Source organism: Ictidomys tridecemlineatus, chromosome 4, assembly GCF_052094955.1.
Source record: "Ictidomys tridecemlineatus isolate mIctTri1 chromosome 4, mIctTri1.hap1, whole genome shotgun sequence".
Classification (NCBI taxonomy): Eukaryota; Metazoa; Chordata; class Mammalia; order Rodentia; family Sciuridae; genus Ictidomys; species Ictidomys tridecemlineatus.
The window spans coordinates 139,938,985-139,957,180 of NC_135480.1; the positions used below are offsets into that span (position 1 = coordinate 139,938,985).

General features: G+C 34.1%; 1 protein-coding gene across 3 annotated transcripts in view; it reads right to left on the bottom strand.

The window, feature by feature from the left end:
* Positions 1-222: 222 nt before the first annotated feature.
* Positions 223-18,196, bottom strand: part of C4H9orf85 (chromosome 4 C9orf85 homolog) — a 62,205-nt gene continuing 44,231 nt past the window's right edge. The window contains exons 3-5 of one of the 3 annotated variants that reach the window (XR_005733909.2): positions 8,033-8,109; positions 2,975-3,088; positions 1,995-2,059 (exon numbers count right to left, since the gene is read on the bottom strand). Coding sequence is in view for 1 of the 3 variants with exons in the window: in XM_005324103.5 (XP_005324160.1) it covers positions 1,921-2,059; positions 2,975-3,088 (253 nt within the window). In the remaining 2 variants the exon portion in view is untranslated. Of the gene's footprint in view, positions 2,060-2,974; positions 3,089-8,032; positions 8,116-18,196 lie in introns of all 3 variants that reach the window. The other 2 variants (XR_013438072.1, XM_005324103.5) reach the window with 2 other exon arrangements.

Here is an 18,196-nt window from a genome sequence, read left to right on the forward strand (position 1 = left end):
GGGATCTGAGTTATTAATAATTCTGGAAATACAATTAACAATAACACAAGGAGATACTGTTGTACACATATCAAATTGGCATAAATTTAAATTTTTGATACTAAGCATCAGAAAGGATGCAGAGCACAGAAACAGTAATATGTTGCTGAGTGAAGGGAGAATAACTGTACCTCTGGAAAAAGTTTCATGCTATATAGGAAAATTGAAGATGCATACACCTGATTTCTTTTTGCATACACCTGATTTCTTTTATTGATATATACCTAACAGAAATGCACATATGTACCAAGAGACACATATAACAGTGTTTATACCAATATTGCTTACAATAGGAAAAATGTGAATTAACTCAAATGTCTTAACATTAGAAAAGATAAAGAAACTATGCTATGTAATTCCATAGAATAATATAAAATGAACTTTTGTAACAACATGAGTCAATCTCCCAAACTTTATAAAAATGAAAAAAAAGATGCAAAATAGTATGCATACTGCAAGTCTATTCACATACAGTTCAAAATCAAATCCTTACTTAGCACTGATTTTCAAATGGTTTTACAAATTAAAAATAAATATATGTCCACTTATGAAGCTATAAAGAAAACATGGTAAAATGCTAACATTTGAAATCTAGGTGAAGACTATATAAAGGTTCATGTACTACTTTGCTACCTTTCTGTAGGTTTGAAATGTTTCAAAATAAAAAGATAGGAAAGTTTAAGAATCAGACAAAGTGAATTTATATTGTTTAGTAGTAGTAAAATGACAAAGGAAATAATTATCAAAATTCAGGTTAGAGATGGATGTGGTGGCACATGCCTGTAATCACAGCAGCTTGGAAGGCTGAGGAACGAGGATCATGAGTTTGAAGCCAGCCTCAGCAATTTAGTGAGGTGCTAAACAGTTCACTGAGACCCTGTTTCTAATTAAATACAAAATAGGGCTGGGGATGTGGCTCAGTGGTCACGTGCCCCTGAGTTCAATCCCTGGCAACCCATTCCTGCTGACCCCCAAAAAATTCAGTGTTAGTGCCAACTCCGGGAAGAAGGATGAACTTGTGATGAGGGAGAGCTTCTTGGGGAGCTTCTGGTCCCAGCAGTTTCTTCATGCAGGTCTAAGTGTAAAACTCCCTTTTATAATTATTGAGTAAACTGTACATATAAATTGTATGCATTTTTCCTGGTTCTCAAGAGGAAAAAGGTACAACAGTGTGAAGGGGTAAATAAAAATGCTTTCAAAGGAAAATTGCTATACATTATTATAAAAAAACAAAGTAAGGGAGCTTTTATCAAGAGGACTATTTACTGATTTTTAATATTATTTATAATAATATCATCTTATTTTTACATGAGATAGTTCTTACATAACCACCGATTCTGAGTCTCATTTATTTTGATAACAAATACATTTATGTATTTAGGTAATACATTCTTGAATTTCTTTTTTTTTTTTTTTGAGAGAGAGGTGAGAGAGAGAGAGAGAGAGACAGAGAGAATTTTTAATATTTATTTTTTAGTTTTTGGTGGACACAATATCTTTCTTTGTATGTGGTGCTGAGGATCGAACCCGGGCCGCACGCATGCCAGGCAAGCGCGCTACCACTTGAACCACATCCCCAGCCCCGGTAATACATTCTTTTAAGTAATTCTCATGAACTACAACAGGATACCACAATATGTATTTTTGCTGATATTATTCTAATTTATGCAACCTAAAAAATTTGTTATAAAAAACTCTGGATGAAAGCTTTATAATGTTTGATAATTATTCAAATATTTTACACAGTTTATATTGTTCATACATATATTTTATGTATTTTCTATAGTTTTTCTTATTTCCTCATTAGGATTTCACAATATTTTTGGTAAGCCTCTCAAATGCAAAAGTTGGTCAAAATTTCACATTCTTTAACTTGAGTCATTAATCCACTTGATTATTATCTGTATCATCTAAATAAATATCAAAATCTAAATCAGCATCACTTTCTTCATGGCTTTTGCTGTTTCTTGTATGTTTGTAACTTTCATTATTTTCAGTCTTTTCTGGATCTTTATTAAACCTAAAGATAGAAGAAAAAACATTCTAATTATTTCTCAACCATGCAGGTTGAAGAGACCTTTACCACTACATTTCTTTCCTTTTTTTAAAAAAAAAAATACTCTTTTAGTTGTAGAAGGACACAATACCTTTATTTATTTATTTATTTATCTTTATGTGGTGCTATGAATTGAATCCAGTGCCTCACATGTATGAGGCAAGCACTCTACCACACTGAGCTGCAGCCCCAGCCCACCACTACATTTCTTTCTTTCTTTCTTTCTTTTTTTTTTTTGTGGTGCTGGGGACCACCACTACATTTCTAAAGGAGCTTAATAAAATAAGTACAGAGAACAGGTTCTTGAAAACTAACTTAGGATTCAACTAATTATAATACTGTTGCAATAGAATAGGCTCTAAGAAATTAATAAAAGGTATCCTTTGAAGGAAAGTTGTTACATAATGAGCAATTCTTTTTCAATAAATGTGAACCTCACAGCTAAACATCTGATGTTCTTAAAAACATAAAGAGTCACTTTTATTGTAATAATAGAAAAATTTAACAAAATAGTGACTCTTTTTCTATAGGTAGAAAAATGTCTACATTAGTGTGATAGGTTGTAGCTTCAGACAATAGTTACTTAATGTCTCAATAAAAGAAAATTTAGCCTGGTGCAGTGATACACCCTGGTAATCCTGGTGGCTTAGGAGGCTAAGGCAGTAAGATCATGAGTTCAAAGACAGCCTCAGCAAAAAGTGAGGTGCTAAGCAACTCAGTGAGACCCTGTCTCTAAATAAAACACAAACTAGGGCTGGGGATGTGGCTCAGTGGTTGAGTGCCCCCGAGTTCAATCCCAGTAACCCCCTTACTCCAAAAAACGAAAGTTCATATATCAATTACTAAGAATAAAATCTAAATGTAAAAGGAAATACTCACGGAATAACAATGTCTTCTTTCTTTCCACATTTTGCACAAACTTCAAGCTCAGAGGCACATGGTCTACACATTATGTGGTAAGAATCCTTCACTGTCTTTTGTAAGCATTTAACACTAAAAGTGAAAGGGAAAAATCAAATATTAACTTTTACTAATTAAGATTCAGTTGATGAACTAAGGGTATAACTAAATGAATGGATGAGAATCTAAAAATCAAAACTCTTACATTTCGATCTCAGATATTTATTTTATATTATTTTAAAATTACATATTCAGCTTTTCTAGATAACAGTTACAGCTGCAGAACAGTATTGATGTTTATCTACTTTCTTAAAGCTTTCTAAGTGTTATTAAAACATGTCATCTGGGTGTGGTGGTGCACGCTTATAATCCCAGTGGTTTCAAGGCTGAGACAAGAGGATCACCAGTTCAAAGCGAGCCTTAGCAACTTAGTAAGGTTCTAAGCAACTCAGTGAGATCCTGTCTCTAAATAAAATACAAAATAGGGCTGGGGATGTGGCTCATGGTTGAGTGCCCCTGAGTTCAATCCCTGGTCCAAAAAAAAAAAAAATATATATATATATATATACACACAAAATCAATTGCATTTCTATACACTACCAACAAAATAATTCACTACAAAACATCACTGAAAGAAACTAAAGACCTAACGATCTGGAAAGATTCCCATATTTATAGAATAGAACACTTAATATAGGCAAGAAGGCAATACTCCCTGTATTAACATAGAGACTCAATGGCATTATAAAAATTCTGCCTGGCTTTTTTTTTTTTTCCTTTCACAAATTGGCAGGATAAGGTGTTTCCATAGTGTAGTGGTTATCACGTTCGCCTCACAAATTGGCAGGATGATCCTACAGTTCATACAGGGAAACTTTATTTTACTGTGCTTTGTTTTATTGTGCTTCACAGATACTGTTATTTACAAATTGAAGGTTTGTGGCAACCCTGGGTCAAGCACATAGTGTCTCTGTGTCACATTTTGGTAATTTCTATAAAATTTCAAACTTTTTCATTATACTTATATTTGGTGTGGTGATCTGGTTTTGGAGATCTTTGATGTAATGATGGCAATTGTGTGGGGATGCCAACCATAGTACCAATATAAAACAACAAACTGAAATGATAAATATTGTGTAAGTTCTGACTGCTCCACTAATGAGTTATTCCCTGTCTCACTTCTCTTCTTCAGGTTCCCTAACTCCATGAGACACAAGAGTATTGAAATTAGGCCAATGAATAACCCAAAAATGGCCTTGAACTGTTCAAGTAAAAAGAAAAGTCACAGCTCTTTCACTTTAAATCAAAAGCTAGAAATCATTAAGCCTTTTTTAGTGAGGAAGACATGGTAAGCTGACCTGATTGAAAGCTAGGCCTCTTGTACCAGTTAGCCAAGTTACGAACATAAAGAACAAGTTCTTGAAGGAAATTAAGACTAATATTCCAGTGAACACAGGAATAAGAAAGTGACTCAGCCTTATGGCTGTTACAGAAAATGTTTGAGTGGTCTGGATAGAAGACAAACCAGCCACAAAACTCCCCCATCCCCAAACTAATTCACAGCAATGGCCCTAACCTGCTTCAATTCTATAATAGTTCCAAGAGGTGAGGAAACTGCAAAAGAAGTTTGAAGGTGGCAGAAAATGGTTCCTGAGGTTTAAGGAAAGAAGCCACCTCCTTAACATAAAAGTTCAAGGGGCAGCAGCAAGTGCTGATGCAGAAACCATAGCAAATTATGCAGAAGATCCAGCAAAAATAATTGACTACAAAAGCTACAACAAACACCAGACTGTTTTCTCCTTCTCCTTCTTCTTTTTTGGTATTATGAATTGAACCGAGGGACACTTAACCCACTGAGCCATAGCCGAAGCCCTTTTTATTTTTTATTTTGAGACAAGATCTCGCTAAGTTGCTCACTAAATTGCTGAGGCCGATTTTAAACTGTAATCCTCCTGTCTTAGCCTACTGTCGCTGGGGTTATATGCGCCACCACAGTGCCAGGCCAGATTGTCAACATAGACAAAACATTCTCATATTGGAAGATGTCTTCTGTGACTTTCATAGCAGAAGAGGAGGAGCCAGTACCTGGCTTCAGAGCTTCAGAGAACAGGTTGAGTCTCTTTTTAGAGACTAATGCAACCAGTGATTTTAAGTTGAGGTCAATACTCACTTATCATTCCAAAAATCCTAGGTCCCTAAAGAATTATACTAAATCTACTCTGCTTGAGCTCTATAAATGGCACTAGAAAGCCTGGTGACAGCACAACTGTTTACAACAGGATTACTGAATATTTCAGGCCTGGTATTGAGACCTATTGCTCAGAAAAAAATAAAAATAAAAAAGATTTCTTTCAAAATATTACTGCTCATCAACATTGCACCTGTTCAATAGAGAATGTTGACAAAAGTGTAAAGGATACTTTTGTTGTTTTCATGCCCACTAACATAACATTCATTCTGTAGCCCATATAAGAAGGAGACATTTCAACTTTCAAGCCCTATTATTAAAGAAATACATTTCATAAGGCTACAGCTGCCACAGATGGTGATTCCTCTGATGGAACTAGGTAAAAGTAAATTGAAATCCTTCTGGAGAGGAGTTACCATTTTAGATGCCATTAAGAACATGGTTTATTGGAGTTCAAAATATTGCATTAATAGCCATATGGAAGAAGTTGACTGCAACCCTTATGGACACTTTCAGGAGTTTAAGTGGAAGAAGCAACTGCAGATGTGGCAGAAAAAGCAAGAGAACTAGAATTAGAACTGGAGCCTCACGATGTGACAGAACTGTTGCAATCTCATGATAAAACTTAATGGATGAGAAGTTGCTTCTAACAGATGAACAAATAAACTGATTTACTGAGATGGAATCTATTCCTGATGGAGATGCCATGAATATTGTGAAAATGATAACCAAGGATTAGGAACATTGTGAAAATGATAACCAAAGATTAAGAGTGTCACATAAACTTAGGTGATAAAGCCATTCCAGGGTAGGAGAGGACTGACTCCAATTTTGAAAGTTGCTTATATCTGGGTAAAATGCTATCAAACAGCACTTCATGCTTCAGAGAAATCTTTTGTGAAAGCAGGGGTCAGTCAATGCAGCAAACTTCCTTGTCTTAAGAAACTAGCACAGCTACCCTAACCTTCTGCTCCTATCATCATGACTAGTTAGAAGACATCAATATTAAAGGAAGACCCTCCACAAGCAAAAAGATCATGAGTTGCTGAAGGCTCATGTGAATTATACTAAATCTACTCATGTGATCATTAAGGTTTTTTTTAGTGCAAACAAGTATTTTATTTTTATTGGTTCTTTTTAGTTATGCATGACAGCAGAGTCCATTTTGATAAAATTATACATGCATGAAATATATCTTATTCTAATTAGGGTCCCAGTTTTGTGAATGTACATCATGGTGGGATTCACTGTATGGTATTCATATGTGTACACAGGAAAGTTATGTCAGATTCTTCCCATTGTTTTTCCTATTCCTATCCTTCCTCCCTTCCCTCATTCCCCTTTGTCTATTCAAAAGAACTTCTACTCCGCCCCCCTACCACTGCCCCCACCATTGTGGGTTAGCTTCTACACATCAGAGAAAACATCTGCCCTTTGGTCTTTTGGGATTGGCTTATTTCACTTAGCCTGATAGTCTCCAGATCAATCCATTTACTAGCAATTGTCATAAAGTCATAGTTCTTTAGGGATGAGTAATATTCCATTGTGTATATATCACCACAGTTTCTTTATCCATCCATCTGTTGATGGGCATCTAGGTTGGCTCCATAGGTTAGTACTGTGATTTGTGCAACTATAAACATTGATATGGCTGTGTCACTGTAGTATGCTGGTTTTAACTCCTTTGGATATATACTGGGGAGTGGGATAACTGAGTGAAATGATGATTCCATTAAGAAGTACTTTTTAATTAAAGTATGTACAATGTTTTTCTAGATGTAATGGTATTGTACACTTAACAGACTACCATACAGTATAAGCATAACTTTTACCTGGAAAACCAAAAAATTTGTGTGACTCATTTTATGGTAATATTTGCTTTGTTGTAGTAGACCATAACTGAGACCACAATGTCTCCAAGGCACCCAAAGAAATACTAGGCACTCAAGAGAGCCAAAACAATGTTGAAAAGGAAATATAAAATGGAAGGATTCATATTCCAGATTTCAAAACACACTGCAAACCTACAGTAAACCGGACTGTTTAATACTGCCAAAGGATAGATGTATACATCAACAAAATAGAATTCAGTCTTGAAATAAACCCTCACATTTTGATCAAATGTTTTTTGACTAGGATGCCAAGATAATACAATAGGGAAAGAATAGTCTTTTCAATAAATTGTGCAGGGCCAAGTAAATCTCCAGGTGCAAAAGAATGAAGTTTACCTCCACACTCTACTTCACACAAATTAACTCAAAATGGCTCAAAGGCCTAAATAGAAGAGCTACACATATAAACTCTTAAGAATAAAAGTAAAATCTAGAAAAAAAATCAAGGAGAAATCTTTGCAAACTTGAGTTAGGTAAAGTATTCTTTCATATGACATTAAGAGAATAAGTAACCAAACAAAAAAGTAGGTAAATATGACAACTGAAATTAAATACTTGTGCATTAAAGAAAATTATCAGCTAGGCATGGTGGTCTACCCGTAAGTCCCCACTTACAAAATCAGGAATTTGAGGCCAGCCTCAGCAACTTAGTAAGATCCCTGGAATCAAAAATAAAATTCAAAAGGCTGGTGATATATTTACTGACAGAGCGCCACTGAATTTAATCCCTAGTACCACAAAAACAAACAAGCAAAATCTCTGAAAAAATATTAGTAAATCAAACCCAGTAACATATATGTTGGCCAAGTGGGGTGTATTCTGGGAAAACAAAGATAATTCAATATTCAAGAACCATTAAATGTAGTTCATCAAATTATGTTTTAAGGAAGAAAAGCCACATGATGACCTCAAGAGATACAGAAAAAGCTTCATGTAACCAGGTGCAGTGGTACATACCTATAATTCCAGAGATTCAGAAGGCTGAGGCAGGAGGATCACAAGTTTAAGACCAGCCTCAAGAACTTAGCAAGACCCTGTCTCTAAATTAAAAAAAAAAAAAAAAAAAGCTTTATCCAACAAAATTTCACGACTATTGGTTATATATTTTTCAGTAAACTATAATTGAATGAAATGTCCTAAAGCTGACAAAAAATTTTTACAAAGAACCCACACAGGGCTAGGGGTGTGGCTCAAGCTATAGCACACTTGCCTGGCATGTGTGCGGCCCGGGTTCAATCCTCAGCACCACATACAAAGATGTTGTGTCTGCCAAAAACTAAAAAATAAATATTAAAATTCTCAAAAAAAAAAAGAAGAACCCACACAAATATCATACTTCATAATAAAAGACTAAATGCCTTCCCACATGATCAGGAATAGGGCAGGAATATTTGATTTCACCACTTCTTTCCAGCATAATATTGGAAGTCCTAGGTAGTACAATAAAATCTGAAATAGCTAACTAAATGTCAGATTGATTAGGGAAGAAGATATCAAATTGTCTTTCTTTAGGGAAAAAAAAATTATCATTGTCTATGTAGAAAATCCAAAGAAATCTCCAAAAGTGTTCTAGAAATTTAAAATGAGTTTAATAAAATCATAATATATAGGATCACTAAACAAAAGAAAACTATATTCATATGTTTCATGTAGAAAGTGAAAAGCTGATTTTAAAAGTTATATGAAAAAGCAAAGAAACTATCACAGGCAAAATAATTAAAAAACAAGGTTGGAAGCCTCTCAATACATAATTTCAAGACTTAACAGAAAACTGCAGTACTCAAGGTGCATTCATGAAGGGACAGACGCATAGACCAATGAAACAGAATAATATCCAGGAACAAACCCATACTCTATATATAATTGACTGACTTTCAACACAGTACAAAGACCATTGAATAAAGAAAGAATGGTCTTTTTAACAGAAGATGCATAAATAATCAGACATCCCTAAAATTAAAAGGAAATAAATTATAAACTCACAACAGAATCATACAACTTGGAGGAGAAAACATAGGTGAAACTATTTGTGATTCTTAGCTAGATAGAGTTTTTAGCTATGATAATAAAACCATGATCCATAATCTTGATTTAGTAGATAAAACTTTCTCCTCTTCAAGGACACTTGGTGTCTTCCACTTTCGTCCATGAATTTGAGACCAGCCTGGGCAATACAGCCAGACCCCATCTCAGAAAATAAACAAAGACAAAAGACACTAAAAGAGAATGAAAAAACAAATAAAATAAGGCAGATATTGGCAGAAAATATGTGCAAAACACAGATTTGATTCATATCCATAATATACAAAGAGTTTTTGAAACTCAGTAATAAGAAAACAAGATAAAACATGATTTCAAGGTCTTTGAACAGAAAGTTCAAAGAAAGATGTGAAACGAAACATGAAAAGATGCTTATCTTCACTGTTCATCAAAGAAATGTAAATTAAAATTGCAATGAGAGATATCTATTCATTTGTGGCTAAATAAAGGGGAAACTGAAACAAAAAGCAAAAACTTAACAATCCTTAGTGCTGACCAGGATGCAGAACTGAAACTCCTACTCCCTGCTGGTGAGAATGTAAAAGGTACACAGCCTCTTTGGAAATCAGTTTGGAATACACATACCCTTGACATACAACCCAGCAATCTCACTACTAAATATTTACTCAAGAAAAATAAAACTATATTCACACAAAATGCAGTATATGAATGTTTATGGCAGCATGATATACAATTGCTAACCCTTGAATATCCCTCCACAGAAGAGTAAATGAACAGTCTGTGTTACACCCTTACAATAGAACACTGCTTGGCAATAAAATGGATCTCTATATTAATTCACACAATGTGGATGAATCTCAAATAATTATGTTAAACTAAAGAAGCTATACTCAAAACTCTACATACTATATGATTCTATATAGAGGACATTCAGGAAAGGTAAAAGTGTAGGGAAGGAAAACAGCAGTACTTGCCAGGGCTGGCAGTGAGCAGGAATCTCTATAAAGTGGTATGTATACAACCAGAGATATGAAAAATTGTGTTCTATATATGTAATAAGAATTGTATTCTGCTGTCATACATTTATTTATATATACATATATATATGTATATATAAATAAAATAAATAAAGTGGTATGAAAAATGTCTTGGGTAATGGAAATGTTTTATACACATATATTTTTATTAGAACATTACAGTCATACATAGAGTAGGGTTCATTTTGACAAAATCAAGCATGTGATTTACTCTATTTTAGTTCCTGTTATTCCTCCCTACTTTTCTCCCCTCCTCTCTCCCCCATTCTCCTTTATCTACCATTCTTCCTGTCTTTTATTTATTTATTTATTTATTTTTGATTGATGTTTTTTACATTTACAGAAAGGCAGAATTCCCTTTGGTTATTTACATATATACACAGCATGATACAGCATGATTTTGTTAGATTAATCACACAGGAAATGTTTTATATTTTGGCTGTGATGTTGTTCTTACAACTATATACATTTGTGTGTGTTAGAATTTAAACTGTGTGCTACAAAGGGTGAATTTTGCTGCACATAAATTATACTTCAAGAGCCTCAAAATGGGAAAAATTTTAAACAAAAACCAAACCCTCTGATATATGATTTAAATGAAAATAATTATAAAATGTCTGGGTTGAATTATTTTGGTATACTTGTGTTTTAGTGTATCAAAAAGCTTTACTTAGTTACTCTGCAATAAAAAATAGATCAACAATTTCTAAACCGTTAGAATGAACATGGGATCAAGTTCTAATAATTCAAATGAATTAGAAAAATCTTCACAATGCTTTTTGCCTTCAATATTTTTAAAGTTTTAAAATAATGTTAAAATCTCTCTTGGTTAGGTTCATCTGAGGCTTCAAAAGAAATCAGAATCTGGTTATATACTAGAGACCCCTGGGGAAAACAAATCCTTAATTGCTAATTTGAGGATAAAACTGTATTAGCAGCACAGCTGGTGCTAAAATTTACATATAAAAAAGGTTTAAAATGGCTAACTTGTTTTGGAGTCTGGAGTCAAAAGGTCCTAGTTCTCTAGCCCATCTACTCCTAAGAATCTAAACACTTGCATAGTTTATTAAAATGCAGATTCCTGGACACTCTGAATTATTTAGGTAACCAGAATCTTGGGAATGAGTCCCAAGGATCTGTTTGATAAACTCTTCAAGAAATTCTTATGCTTACAACCTTTGAGAAGTCTTGACCAATATCAAAATAATATTGCCTTCATACTCAAGTTTTCCGGTGTTCCTATTGCTCATTGAGACTATAATAGCCAATTCTGAGAACAGGATGAATTCTATTGTTGAAAGCAACTATGCTCTTCTCAAATTTAAACTTTTTCTGAAAATCATTTGTATTTTGTTAGGATAGTAGTTCTGACTATATATATACACATACATATATACACACACACATATCTCACAGTAAAGCAAATATGAACAATTACATTGACATTTTGTCCTTTTTTAAAATAAATGACATGCTTGTGAAAATATGAATTATAAAATTTTACTTTCCCTATCATAAAAGTAAGTGGCACCTTGGTATGCCTCTTTCAAACCTTTAAATACAGGCTTTCCCTGGAGAGTACAGTGAGAGGCTTTCTAAACATGTAACTGAATGCTGTGTTCTCCTCTTGCTGAGTGCAAAGCCCATGAGCACAACGAGAAGATAAAAGCATGGAGAGAGGTTTATTAATTGCAGCAAGTAAGGACAGCAAAGGAGTTATTTGTGAAGCATTGCTCTCCTATGACAGAGAGAGAGGGATTCATTGAGGAAACCTACACTTATACATAGGAAAGCGTGTGGAGGGGGCTAGTACCTTCCTGAGCATGCTCAGTTTAGGTACATATTCCTGAGCATATTCAGTTCAAGATTATTCATCACATATTCAAAAAGGAAGACGGTAGACATATTTTTTTGTGTGTCTCCAAAGAGTCTTAGCTGAAACAAAAAAAGAACAAACTTTGTGTGTGTATGTAGGTGTGTGTGTGTGTGTGTGTGTGTGTGTGTGTGTGTGTGTGTGTGGTGGGGAGGTGCTGGGGATCCAGGACTTCTCACTTGCTAGTCAAGTGTTTTACCACTAAGCGATATCCCCAAGCCCATTTTATTTGTTGTTTTTAATCTTGAGACAGCTTTTGGCTAAATTAACCAGGCTTGCCTTGAACTTGCTACCCTCCTCCTGCTTCAACCTACTGAATAGCTGGGATTACAGCTACATGACACCTTGCCTGGCTGAAAACTTTGAAGGTATTTTAAGTTTTCTAAAGGGACACAGTTCCCCCCACCCCCTTATAAGTATAGGAGGTTACTGTTAAAGGTAGCAGTTTTTGGCTAGCAAAAGTAACAGTTTCTGCATTATTTTTCCACCTCAACATTACACTTATCTATCTAAATAATCTTGATCTTAAATATGAGAATGTTTTAGCGGGGCACAGTGGTGCACACCTGTAATCCCAGTGGCTTGGGAAGCTGAGACAGGAGAATGGAGAGTTCAAAGCCACCCGGAGAAACTGCAAGGCACTAAGCAACTCAGTGAAATCCTGTCTCTAAATAAAATACAAAATAGGGCTGCATGGATGTGGCTTAGTGGTCAAGTACCTCTGAGTTTAATCCCTGGTACCAAAAAAAAAAAAAAAAAAAAAAAGAGAAAGAGAAAGAATGGTTTAGACATCATTTTAATAAGAACTATACATTCCAAGTAGTCACAAAACCTATAAAGTGTTGTAAAATACCTTTTAAAATATCTATAAATTCTTTAATTTAATATCACTCCAGGATATTTTCTTTCCTTATAGAATCCATGAAGGAATAACTTTAAATTAGCTCTAAGTAGGGCTGGGGGTATGGCTCAGTGGTAGAGCACTAGGGATTCCAGCACCAAAAAACACCACCTAAATATTAAATTTTTCCTTGAAAATAGTTACATTTGAAAATCTCCCCCCCCAAAAAAAAATTCAGAGATATTATATAGTTGTTTTGACTTCATTTCTCGGGGAAATACAATTTCCAGAAACAATCATTTGAACAATCATGATCATGCCTATACTACAACTAATAATTTGGTGGAATATACGGTCAAAGAAAAATACAGATCACTTCTACAAACTATGTTTACTGACAAGGGAGATAGTAATACATTTTTAAAAAATGGTACTGTATTTTTTATAGTGAAAAACATAAAAGAAAAATTAAATGAAGCTAATAAATGTTCTATATAAATATATATGTATATATCTATGTATGTATGCATGTGTGTATATATATGTATGTATGTGTATATATATGTTTTTATGTGTATGGTACTGGGGATTGAACCCAGAGCCTCACTCATGCAAGGCAAGCACTCTATCACTCAGCTATCTCCCCAGTCCTGTTCATTATATATTTATGAATAAAGATTAGAGATAGAATTTGAAGTTTTTAATCGACCACCATAAGAACTAGAAAATACAATTTTTTGAAAATAAAAGAGAAAGAACACTACTTTGGAAAACAGGAGACCAAGATTCTAGCCCATCTTTGACATGTCCCTGTCATATAATCATTCATATATATATATATGTGTGTGTGTATGTGTGTGTGTGTGTGTGTGTGTATATATATATATATGTATAGGCATATATTTATTTATTTATTTTTTTCTGTGGTGCTGGGAATTGAACCCGGGGCCTTGTGCATGTGAGGCAAACACTCTACCAGCTGAGCTTATATCCCCAGCCCTCATATACATCTTGTCATATAACCTTCACTTCTTTGAGTCTCATTCTTTATAATAGTACTAAAAGTGCTGACACCTTACTATTAATAATAGTAATCAATGTATTCATAACCTCCACTCAATTAAAAGTCATTTAATAATAACATGACTTTTCATATTATATAATTAAACATATCAATAGTTGGACTATCTATCAGTGAGGTAAAATTTCTCCTGGACTCTTAGGATTTTCCATGGGGACAGGCTTAAAATAGATTAGTAATTGTCAGAAAGAAAATGTCTCTGTTACAACTTTTCTGACAATGCCTTCATTTCCTGGTCATTACCCTTTAACCTATACCATAATTCAGCTGCACTTGTATTATCACTTATGTGATGACAAGGTGCTTTGGTATGCTTTGGTAAACAGTGGCCTGTGGTACTCCACCCTCTTGAGTACAAATAATAGACACTCAATATTGGTAGAGTTTCACAAAGTCACATTTCCTGAAGTGGCTGTAATTCATCTATACCCAACAGAGGAAGATTCTAATACCATATTATAGGATTACACCACATGCTACTTATAAGATGCATATAAGGAAACAATATTCTCAAATTTCAAGTACCCTGACTGTACATAGTTCCGATTCACTTCCTTATGTCTCTAGATTATGTATTTGAAAGTAAATGGAGAGGTTATGCTACTTCTTATCGAAGCTTGGATGAGATTGGATGAGAATTCTTAAGAGTGCAACATATTCACCTCTGACCAGGAACAATTTAAGGGGGAAAAATAAAAGAGAGAATGAAATTATTTAGGGCAGACAATTCTAAATCAAAAGTTGCTGCACCAATGAATGTTAACAAGTAATATTCACATACAGGTAAATGAGTAATAGAAGTAATGAAAACTACTTTTACCTTTATAAACATGAAAGAAGACCCAAGATCTTAGGCAGGAGTAAAGTCAGGGGTTAAAGTCATCATATAATACACTCATATCAAGAGCAAACTATGACTAAAACTTCACTCTTGGATATTCTGATGCTCCTGAATGTGGTGACACAACTTTCATAACACTGATTAACTTTCAGAGCATGTCTATTACAAGAAATGCTGTATTGAAAAGCACAATCACAGAGACCAATATATATAGCTAATTGCCACATACACAGTGCCACGTGGAGGGACTGATAAAACTGTAGTACTTATCATTTTTATATAAACAAGATTGTAATACACGTTTACTTTGGTAAAAGAACAACAAAAAAGTGATAACCCAGTTTCTAAGGCTAGGAGTAAAGCTACAAACCAGAATTCCAACTCTTATTTTTTCTTCATCATGTGTGCATTCAAGGAAGAACAAAACCTCCTTTTGATTGGTAACTCTGATCAATGTTCATGGATCACCAAAGTAAAGTAATGAGAAAAAAAAAAAAAGAAAACTAAAAAGGATAATGAATTTACAAGGAACTAACAGGATACAGAGAGAGAGCTCATGATTACCAAATTTTTTTCTGAGGGAAGAGGAGATTCTTATTTATTTTCCCTTAATTTCTTCCTCATAGGATTTCCTGCAAACACTGTTTATACTACCTTCTACTTTTAATTCATGTCTTTTCTAGACCTATCTCTCTGTTTTCATTTTATTATTCCTCTGCAATCTCAGTCTGACATTATGTCCTTCCCTTTATACTTACACCTAGCATTTCTTGTGATCTACCCAAGAGTTACCTGCGGACTCTCCAGTTTTTAATAGATTGCAAATTTATTGGGAGCAGAGATTCACCTTAGTATATTCTATAATATGCAGCATAGTGTCTTGTATATTAAATATAATATTTAAAATAATTGCATATCGAACTGAGTTTCCTGTCGTTGCTAGCAATCCTTTTTGCTCTGAAATTCAGAGCTATGTCTCAGTTAATATTCTTTGCTATTACCCTGGACTCTTCCTATAGACAGTTGTTTTTTAATCTAATAAAACAAGTAGATTATAGTAAATTAACTTTCAAATTCATCTCAGTCTCTTGGTTGTTGTAGGTTAATGGAAATCTGGTTACACAATATGAGGTTTTCGAATAGGCATATTTTAACTTTATAAGTGAAAATTCTGTTTTGGTTAATTTAAGATATAGAAGTGGTTCAAGTCATGGAGGATGACTTTATATCAAACCTCTGTGATCTGATATTGAAATAAAAGAGAGTAGTGAGAGACTATGATTTAAAAACAAAAAAAATCTGAATCCTAACTGTGAATCTGCTGCCTGCTAGCTGAATAGGGTAAGTCATCTAAATTCTAAGGCCACTTCCTCATTGTTTCTAACTCTACAGCGTGGTTAATAGAATGCAATAGGTATGGCAGAGCTTTGGAAAAATGTTAAATTCAATAAAATATCAATTAAAAAATTATATATATATATATATATATTTGCAGATAGACACAATATCTTTATTTATCCATTTTTATGTGGTGCTAAGGATTGAACCTAGTGTCTCACAAATGAAAGGCAGGTGCTCTACCACTGAGCTACAGCACCAGCCCCTCAATAAAATATCTTAATTATTCACTGACTGAAGATGTAATCTGAAAAAAGAAAAAATTGGTGTTCTCAGGTTAAAGAACAGCTATATGTGACCTCCTTAGGTCAGCTTTAAGCAGCTGAGATCTTTTCCTTTCCCTTTTACCCTGCTTCCCCAAATTGCATCAGCTTCCTGAAAATTCCCTGAAGAATTCTTGCAATAATTCTCACAATTACCATCAACAGAATTTAATTTCTAATTTTAGAGGCATTCTTGCATACTGGTTTCTACCTTTTTACCGTTAAAATTCAAGTCAGAATTTTAATTTCAGAGCCTCAACAGTAAAACTGCATTTCCAATACCATTAAAGAGGAATGCTCTACAACAGCAGCTATTTCTATATCCCAGAGGGCAATCCTTGCTAAAAGTACTTTATTGATCTAAGACATATTCTCTGCAATGTCATTCCTAATCCTTAATTCATGAAGTCACACTGTATGGGTGAGGGAAAGACTCCACTGCTGGGGGTGGGGGAGATGGATAGCCTTCCACAGCTGTTAACAGCAGATCTTACTATGCACATGAAGGATGGAGGCAAAGAAGGAAGTGAGGGCTAGAAAGAAGATGGACAAGCAAAAACTACTACAGTTGTGTCTTTATTATCTTTTAATTCTGTTTGGATTCTGGAAGATGGCATGTACTACTCAACTATCTTCTTCCCAACAACCTCTGCCATCACAAACTTACCTGAATTTTCAAATAAGTTACACAGGTACACATCTACAGAGAGAGGAACAGACTGATCACAAAAGTTTAATCTTAAATAGCCCTTTCTTCTGTTGTATTTTAGAATAATATTTTTCTTCCTAATCAATTAATTATGTCTTATAGCAGTAAATAATCAACTTTTCATTGGTCTGGTAATGTGATACTTTGTATTTATTTCTAGTAATGCATTTATTTTGATGAAAATTGTTGAGATGTCATTTGGAGTTTAAACTGGTAAAAATTTAGTGAAATATAATACGACATTTAAAATGCCAGTTCTTGGGGCTGGGGATGTGGCTCAGCGGTAGTGCGCTCGCCTGGCATGCGTGCGGCCCGGGTTCGATCCTCAGCACCACATACCAACAAAGATGTTGTGTCTACCGAGAACTAAAAAAATAAATATTAAAAAAAAAATTCTCTCTCTCTCCTCTCTCACTCTCTCTTTAAAAAAAAAAATAATAATAAAATAAAATGCCAGTTCTTGTCTCTTAGTCAATAAAATATAATAAGCACATTGCTATTTACTCTAATATCCTAAATTAATAATAAAAAATGATATTTGAAACATGGTGGTATGGGAGGTATCTGATAATGTATAAACTGAAGAGTAATCCAACTGCTATATTTAAGTGGTAAGAATAAAACAATTTATAGAACATCAGTCTTTAGGCAGTAAACACAAATTAAATATTCTATTTTTACCAAACCTTTTATAATCTCTCTTTCTTCATGCTATTTCATTCTTATGGTACTCAACTTTGCCCATTACTCTTTAGCCATTTCCCTACAGAAATATTACAAAGTCAAGAGTCTTCTCTGGCTATGATATTTCTATGATCAAGTATGAAGGCTTTGCATTTCCATTCCAATTATAAATTGTGATAAGCACCAATGCTTATCAGCATTTAGACAGTTTTTCTATTAAAGATTCTGTAATAAGGCACTTAATTTGTAGATGTCCTGATATAAATACACTCTATAAATTCAAAGACGTTTTGAAAAAATAAGGAAAAATTCTCCACAAGGTAATTCATTTTAAAAGCATTCATTTAGTGCCAAGCATGGTGACTCATCTCATTTCCCTTGCTCATTTTCTTC